The sequence below is a fragment of the Limulus polyphemus genome, unplaced genomic scaffold, assembly GCF_000517525.1.
Source record: "Limulus polyphemus unplaced genomic scaffold, Limulus_polyphemus-2.1.2 Scaffold500, whole genome shotgun sequence".
NCBI lineage: Eukaryota > Metazoa > Arthropoda > Merostomata > Xiphosura > Limulidae > Limulus > Limulus polyphemus.
Window position 1 is genome coordinate 38,449 of NW_013666110.1, and position 9,357 is coordinate 47,805.

Below are 9,357 nucleotides of genomic sequence, written 5' to 3' on the forward strand. Positions count from 1 at the left end.
CAAGAACTTGTTACAAAATAGTGATAATCTATATATATATATATATATATATAATAATTGAAATGTGACTGTATTTAACAAAATACCAGTCTTTTAAAACACAGCCAAGACAAGTTACTTTGTACAGACCAAAGGTCAATATAATAAAAATAATAAATATATATAAATGCATAATGTTATGAGATATAAGCTATTTAGTCTAAACATTTATGTTTTCATGCTATAATTTTTGTTCATTCTAGAATGAAAGAGGCATAATTTATGTTTATTTCCTAATTTTTTATGGTGGTTGCAAGATTAGTCAAATCTACCGAACCCATACAGAGGTTAATTACTGAAAATAATAGATAAAATATATATAGTTTTTTCTTAAGAAATGTTTAATAACTATTTTGACATTATAAAGATTTCGCATGTGAAATTTGAAAATTTTCTGATGCATAAAGTATTTTAATCTTAAATGAAATTACTTTGCATGATAGATAGAAAGATGTGAAAGAAAAGGCATGAAAATATTGCTTTACAAACCTTAAAACTTAATAAAAAAATTAGATATTTTGCGTATGAAAGCATTGTAATGTTTACTGATAAACTGCCAAATTTCGTTTACATTCGCTTACTGATTTAAAAGTTATAGTATGAAACTATAACAAGCACAAAATGAAAGAAAGTGTGGAATCATATAGGATTTTATTGTGGGTTTTGATGATAATACATTAATTTTGGCTTAACTTTGAGCTAACGTCATAGTGGGCATTACAGATCCTAGTACTTGATTTTAGCCATTGAAAGAAACACATTTTGCTTTAGGTAATATGTTTTCTGTATGATAGGATGGTGCCAGCAAGTAATGCAGAAAGCACTGAGGGTTGACTCACCAGGGAGAATGCTAGAAATATGTAATACTTCTTAAAGTGTACTTACTTAAGGATATAAAAAAAACAATTGTGTGCAAAGTTTAACTTCATACTGTTTCTGAATCATTAATTGTGTGTTATAATAGTTGTCAATCTAATCTGATTAGGCATGTCTAATCACGTGTATATGTACAATTCTTTCTGTTTGAATATCATTTCAGGTTCTACCAAATATAAATATAGAGGGAAGAAAACCAATTACCACACCATCAAATCTGAGGAAAGAAAATGTGAAAGTTGTTCGATTTGTTGAAGTGGTGAGAAGATGATGTTGTTTATTTTGTAATGAATTATTTAATATTTTCTTTGTTAGTGACTGAGATTTATGTATCACTTGCTTGATGCTGCTTTAATGGTACTATGTTTAATAAGTTAATTAGTATTGCAATTTTTTATTTGTAGAGTTTGTGAGTTTTTCAAATGCTGTTTTGAGATTTTAATAAATGATGCAGTACTGTAATAAAGTAGTGAGCTTGTTAGAAAATTATAACTTTCATGCTATCTATTATGATTTTCATAGAAATTGCTGTTATGATTCTACATTTTGTATTTATTGATAGCTTTTTTGTACATTGTTTAGTTTGAGTAGAGTACATAGTATAAGTTGAAAGTTTCATACATTATCGTTTGTTCCTAGCACTTTAACAAAAACTAATATTTCAGAAACAGTGGTTATGTATGCCAAATATTTAAGTATCAACTTTACCTGCCTGAGTATACTTTTATAGGTATGTCATTACAGCCAAGTAGTTGTTAAAGGCTACTTAAATCTTTTGAAGTAGCATGATTTGGTGTGATTTAGTGTTTTATAGGGTGTCATACTAAATACTGGTTTTTTATCTAGAAAGAATATAATAACACTCAGTTTTTGTCTGTCCTGAAAATGCTTGTGCACCTTACTATCTAAATATGCATGTGTGCACACTTCATTCTAACAGATGTAAAGGAAAGGCAGATGTAAATATATCTTAGTACACATTTTATCAACCACATATTAAAAGCGTATCAAATATTTTAAAATGGTATAATGTTAGTGTGTAGACTAACATTATACGTTTGTTTGTTGACAGTATTATGTATGGTAAAGTTTAGCGATAACTAAACTAAAGCAAAAAACTTGCACAAGTTACAGTGTTAATTTATCTCTATTGAATATCAGCCATGTTAGGCCTAAGTCTTATAGATTTTGGTGTCTGCAATTAGATTTATTTTGTATTGTTCTAGAAATCCTTTAAAATATAAAAATGTAACATTTTTTATTAGCATAAAATGACATAAACAATACTTTGAAAATTGGCTTTTAAAAAATCCCGTTAATGCAGCAACATTATATGAAAATTATGATTTGAAAATTTTGTTGGAAAAAAATCTTTTTGTTAAATTTTAACAATACACATACACAAAGAAATGAACATGTATCCATAAGAGTCCCTGTTCGTAGGCCTTATGCCAATACATATAATTGTTTTTGTATATTTCCTTTTATCTTCTTGTTTATATTCATACGTAATAGATGGAAAGACATCCATTTTCCCAAGTGATATTATTCTGCCAGTAGAACGTGTCAAAATTTAACAAAATATATAGAGTTGTATTTCAGGTCACAGTCTTGAAACAAAGGACTTTTGAATTCATATTGGAAAACTGGATTACAAAACTTCTTTGTAAACAAAATTTTCAATATTTACACCTTCAGTGACATAATATTTTAAGTGATTGAATTACTGTACTCTGGATAGAGCTTACCATGAGAAAAAGTGTCTCAGCTAAGTGCAACCCCGACAGACATCCATTTTCCCAAATTATATTATTATAAGATAATGTGAGTTTTCTCTCTTATTTCATTATTTTAAGCTATATCCTGAGTTTGGGCTTGCTTTTAGTGTCCAAAGTTAGGTAAAGCTATGATAGTCCACAGTTATGACCACAATCATTTTAATTGCAGTACCACAACTTCTTACATGCTACTTCCTAAGACAAGCCTAATATTAGACAGATTTATAGTGAACTCCTCTGACATTACTTATACCATGGCAGAGTGGGAAGCAATTTGTTTATTATTATTAAACATGTGTCTTTAAAGTAATTGTTCAGGCTTGATAAAAGTTGATGTTACAAAATATATCATGGTTCAGGGCCACATTAAGTGTCTCAAACATGTGAACTTAGTAGTTTTACCTCAGTTAAGTCAATAGTTATTTATTGTTTTAAAGAATTCAAATTAATAAACTAAATTATCTTTTTTTTTTAACAAAATAAATCAGGATGATAAGCCTTCTGAGATCATCCCTCATGAGCTCTCTGGTTTTCCAAGCTCCTATGTTAACTTGCCCAAATCAGGTTTTCTTAGTCAAGGCCAACAGTCTGTTCAAACTTCTAGTCACAATCTGCAGAGTCATGAGTTACTGAAAAATTATTCAACTTGGAGGTATGTTTAAGATGCCGTGCAAAAAAATTCTAATAAAGGTTTTTAATATAAAAGTCTTTAAAATTTACAGTATTTATTAGTTTATTTTAAAACATGTATAACAAATGTATTAGTGGAGTTATTCATTTACAATAGTTACTTTTGAGTGAAGTGAGATTTTGAGGTTTTTTACAACAACAGTACTTTATTTAATAAAAAATATTTTGTAAATGATGAAGTAAATATTGCATATTATCAAAGACTTAATGTGATCTCTATTTGATGTGTTGTAAGATTAATGAAAGTTCTTGTACGTAATAAATCCAAACTCATGCTTTTTTAATTTAATTTTTTTACTGTTTAAATATATAGTTGATTAGAAGAGAGTAACTTGTGACTTATTGAAGAATTTTTTTGTATCCAAATAGACGTGATCCAGAGCTGATAGCACGTATTATTTCACAACTTTCAACAGCAAGCTCCTGTGGTAAGTACTATAACAACTTTCTGTCTGGTTTCATAAAGTATTGCTTAATTTTATCTTATCCAGCCAAGTTAGACATTTTAAAATATTGTGATATTTCTAAGAATAATGATATTCTTCCCTGTAAAATCAAAATGACATTGAAATTATAAAAACCAAAGACTTTCTGGATAGAAGACTTCATTTCACTAAAGAAAACAGTAAATAAATATAATGGCCGATACATATAATTTATTCTTCAAGGAAAGATTTCTTTTTACTTTAATCACAATTGCGTAATATAAAAAAGCCTTAAAATGGTTGTTGGGTCTGCTCAATCTGTGGATTTTATTTTGTTGTTGGTTTACCTCCATCATTTCAGTTAATATTTTGCAACAAGTATCTAAATCTTACGGATAAAGATTATCAAAGATATTAGAAAATATTGAATATTAGCAAAGTTATTGATAATTTACTCTGTAAACTATTAAACAAGTTCAGTAAAAGTTTAATTTTTCAGACTAGTATCCATTCTTGACGTACCTGTATACTTACCTTCTTTTAGTGTATGTAACTTTGGCATTTTGCCATCACAAATTTTCAAATGGCAAAATACCAATTAAAATGTAATATTGATCAAAACTTTCTATGATTACTCTTTAATAAACAAAATTGAATGCATTTTGTTTTTTCTAGGTATTTCATGAGTAAAATTAGAGTAAATGGTATTGTGATATAAGTGTTTTTAGGAAAATATTTTAACAGCTTCTTAAAGAAATCTGAAATTTTATAACTGTTTTAAAAGTTTTGTACGATACTTGTTTTTAAAAAAAGGTTATTTAACAGAAACGGTATAAGTCTTTACACTTGAATAATCTATGACTGTTGTAGGGCACTACATTAAAAGCTGAGTGCTTGCAATAAACATTTCTGTTTCTGTAAATAACCTATTGTTGAATTTGTAATAAACTCATAAAGCCTAAAATTTTGCTGTAATAAAATTACCTGAAATAAGACGTTAAGAACGTCATCTGTGTTAAACTATAATAGTAGTATGATTGATTTATAAGAGAATATAACTATTTGGAACTCATAAATGAAACATTAGTTACAGTGTCTGTTAGTGAGTTACTTTTAGTAATATGATACTGATGATTGAAATAACATTTACTTTTATCGAGGGGAATTTTTTAATGTTGAGTATTTTATTGTACATATTTTAACTTCTGGAAACCATAAAAAAAGGAGTATTTAGCAGGATAACAAGACTGAGGTGAAAGTCACTTTAAAGTTTAGTGCAAATATTATTTGTTTAGTAACTTAAAACAGAAGTATTTTATAATATGCTATGTCACATGTTGGAGATACAGTTTTACAGAAATTGTTTAATTAATAATACTTGTTTTTGTGTCTAATGTTCTGTGAGGTTTTATTACTTAATTCATAACTAGTTCTTATAAAGACTGTCTATTCTGTGATAATTTTCATATGAATTGCTTTAATATTTTTAAGCTTTTTTTCACTTGTTGATTTTATTTCAGAGATTTCTGTTCCAACTTTATCTGAGCATCCTATTAGTCATAAAGGAGAGATTAACAGAGACACTGTAGAAAAGATACTAGTAGAGTTAATTAAAGAAGAATTGCAGAACAGCTCTTCATCATCAGAAAAATTATCTCCTGAAAATGAAGAAGAAAATTATTCCTATACTTCTATTGAAAACCATTCACTGGAAAGAGCAAACACTTCTTCATCTTCAGTTAAAGAAGTATGCTAACAATTACTTTGTTTTATGAATACACCATCTTCAGTTAAAGAAATATGCTAACAATTACTTTGTTTTATGAATGAAGTATGTTTTTATTTTAGAAATTATTTAAAATATTTGTATATGACCATATGTGTATGCTATTAAATTAAGTATAGAATATTTTTTAAGGGCCCTAAGCAAGACTAGTTGAGTCTGGAATAACTTTGAATAAAATACTTTTATATATTCAGGATTTTATTGTTATTATTTTTTACTATAAAGTGTTTATAAAATTCTTAAGAGCATAGTAAGTATTTGAAGATGTTAAGCTTGTTTTCTTTGTTTGAATTAATAATAGACTGTTTGTATTTGATTTTGTAATCTTTTTGTTTTGGTATATCTTTCAGGAAGATAAGTTCTTTGTCTCTGTTACTAGATTATCAACTATTTGAAACCTTTTATAACCAACTAGAATTTAAATAGATTTAATTTTTTATTACCAATTGGGTTACTTTTAGGAAAGGGTGGGGGAACTAATGATAGATGTAGATGAAACTTAAATTTAAACTAAAATTTTCACAACTACCTTATATAGTCAAGATTCTTTTTTTTTATGAAATTTATGCCACCCTAAATTGAAAGTTTATTAACTTTGTTATTGATATATCTGGTTCAATATATCTGCATATTAGTAGGCTTGAAACACTGTTTTAAAATCCTCAATGTTTAATGCCTCTGTTATATAAGTAATGTTTTTTAGCATGCCAAATTAAGGAGCTGACTTTTTATGGTCCACACCCCATCATGCCAAACTAAGGAGTTGACTTTTTATGGTTCACACCCCATTAACACCAATATTATTTATTCTGATAAGAGTTGGTGGTGGATTAGTTCAAAGTTAGGGACAGTAGGCATAGCCTTTCTGTTGCTTTGCACAAAATTCCATAAAACAAACAACTAAAAAATATGTTAGATATTAAACTGTAAATATTAATTCTTATAAGTACTTTGGAAAGACTCGTAGAGGTGAGCCAGTAAAAATCACTACATGACATACTATAGTGGCAGTAGAACAAGTTAAATTTCCATTTGACCTACCTCACATTCAATAATATATAGTATCAGGTTTCCATATGCCACCTTTAAGGGAAAGTTTATTTTCTAACTTTATCATTTATAAAGTTTATTTTAAAAATCATGATATAGCATGTATATAGTTAACTTAGTTTATTGTGGGAAACAGGTTTTGCTGACCTCAATACCATTTCATGACCAGATCTGTTTAGTGAAAATTAAAATTTCTCACTCATTGTATTCTATAGAGGATTTTGTATGTTAGTTGCCTCACAATTTGGCTATTTGAATGGGAAATCCTTGTTAGAGGAAGGATTAACTGGCTATAAGAGAATAGTAAGAAAATACTGTATTTTTATCCTTTTAGAATTTATTCATTTTATCATGACTGAGGTTGTTACTCTAAAAATACTATTGGAAATTCATTTCTAAAATGCAACATAACGGAATACTTCTTGACACTAATGACGATTCCATTTTGCCAATTAATGGAGTTTCATTGGAAAATTTAACTTTTTTTTTTTAAAAAGAAAAGAAAAATGTTTGTATTATATAACATACTTTAAATGTGATACATAAGAAAATTTAGGTATTGATGTTTATCTACAATGTTTGAATGTTGGAATTATTTGAAGCATAAACTTAATTACTTTGTAAACTACTCATCACGTTTTGTTTTAGAGTTCAGAATTCTTAGAATTTTGTTCATAACAGTAAAAATAAAGAAGTTTAGTATATGGGAAGTAGAAATACTAATTTTTTGGTTTGTAGCTGGCTTTATAGTTGTAGTTATTAAACTTGAAGCCACAACAACTTCTCATCTACATCTTTTGCGTAATGAAAAACCAACAGTTCTCATGTTTTGCTCAGCACAATTGATTATTTAACACTACTTAATAAAAGATTTTTATTGTGATGATGTTAGGCATTAGTAATTCTTAAAAATTGGTGGTTGAAAGGGTAACAAGGCCTGTTGTTAATATTTACATTTTGTAAAGCAATTTTTCCCCAGCACACAGTGAAATAAATGCTTTTTGTTACTTCTTTATAACTTATTATTCTCATATTCATTACACTGTAAAATAAAAAATGTGGAGTTATTTGTTTCTGTTTTTTAGTATTATATTCAAATTTAATTTATTCTTCGTTTTAAGCCTTTATCTTGCACTTTGGAGAAGCTAAAGGATACAAACCCTTCTGTAGCTATACAGACATCGATACAAGAGAGTCAGGCTAGAGTGTTAACTCCAGAAGCTTCAGATCAGACTGTACTATCATCAGGTACTAATGCTTTCTTTATTAATACATGTAGCCTATACTGTTTTTTATATTTGAAAATAGCTACAGAAATTTTCCCAAGGTAAAAGAAAAAAGTACTAAGATAGCAAAGAGTTGCTGGGTCACAATGATCAGCTTAGAATAATTCAACCAACTTAATATTCGTAATGTGTGTGTGTGTGTATATATATATATATGTATATATATATATATATATAAAATGCCTTTTTGTTTTATTCATAATGTGCAATATCAGTTTATTTTTACATGATCCATTAGTAACACAACATGTGACCTATATCATTTTGAGAAGCACATTTGAGTAAAATATGGGAAAATTACACGATTTGAATAATTAAAGTTTTAGGCATATTTGTTTTACCCTAAATAAATGCTAGAGATCTAAAGCTTACATTAGCTACACGTATAAATGCTAGAGATCTAAAGCTTACATTAGCTACACGTATAAATGCTAGAGATCTAAAGCTTACATTAGCTACACGTATAAATGCTAGAGATCTAAAGCTTACATTAGCTATATGTATACACGATAGAGATCTAAAGCGTACATTAGCTACACGTATAAATGCTAGAGATCTAAAGCTTACATTAGCTACATGTATACACGATAGAGATCTAAAGCTTACATTAGCTACACGTATAAATGCTAGAGATCTAAAGCTTACATTAGCTACACGTACAATTGCTGCTTTAGTTAATAGACTTAAATAATTGATGATTCTAACAAAAACTTTATTTTTGTCAGATTTTGGCTAGAACATCCCATATGTATATGGAATTTATTTTAGTCATAATTCAATAGAATTAGCTAAAAACTAAACATTTAGTAGAATTATGAAGTTTTAAACTTTCAGACTAAGAATCAGTCATTGTTTATACATTAATTGTTGAGAATAGTGATAATCCTAAAGTAATTACTAAGAAATAGCTAGGAAAAACCAAAACAGTATAAGAAGAAAGTCCCACATATTAACTACATTCACCTGGTAAAGAAGTATAAGAAGGTAAGACTCAAAGACTGAAAAAATCATTCAGATTAACAAATTTTCTGAATAAGTCTGAGAAGTTTATAAAAACATCATGAAATGAATTTTGACAGACAGTTCCAAGTAGAAATTATTAGATATTATATTTAAAGAGTTGTTTTGAATTTTTTAGAGTTTGATAATAAAATTAATTATCAGATTTATCAATGAAACAATATTTATGTTGGTTGTTTAGTTTTGGCGTGACACAGTCTGGTGAAGAGTGTAAGTTTAGAAAACTCCTGTGTAACAGCATTAATTAGCATTATAAACAGTACGATGTTATTCGATGACAAGGAACTCGCTTTGAGACTAATAATTTGCTGTTATGTTAAACTTATATTAAAGTTTTTCTTCATTACCCATTCAAGCCGTCTCCAACCATTATTAGTATCATGTTATGATTTCATATAACAATTTGT

General features: G+C 27.9%; 1 protein-coding gene across 7 annotated transcripts in view; it reads left to right on the plus strand.

Annotated features, from left to right (window-relative positions):
* The window catches only part of LOC106458674, a 53,195-nt gene that overhangs the window by 35,158 nt on the left and 8,680 nt on the right, over positions 1-9,357 (plus strand). For all 7 annotated transcript variants that reach the window (XM_022384941.1, XM_022384940.1, XM_022384939.1 and 4 more), the window contains 5 exons: positions 1,079-1,174; positions 3,182-3,345; positions 3,753-3,811; positions 5,329-5,555; positions 7,766-7,892. In XM_022384941.1, coding sequence (XP_022240649.1) covers positions 1,079-1,174; positions 3,182-3,345; positions 3,753-3,811; positions 5,329-5,555; positions 7,766-7,892 — 673 coding nt within the window. The remainder of the gene's footprint in view (positions 1-1,078; positions 1,175-3,181; positions 3,346-3,752; positions 3,812-5,328; positions 5,556-7,765; positions 7,893-9,357) is intronic.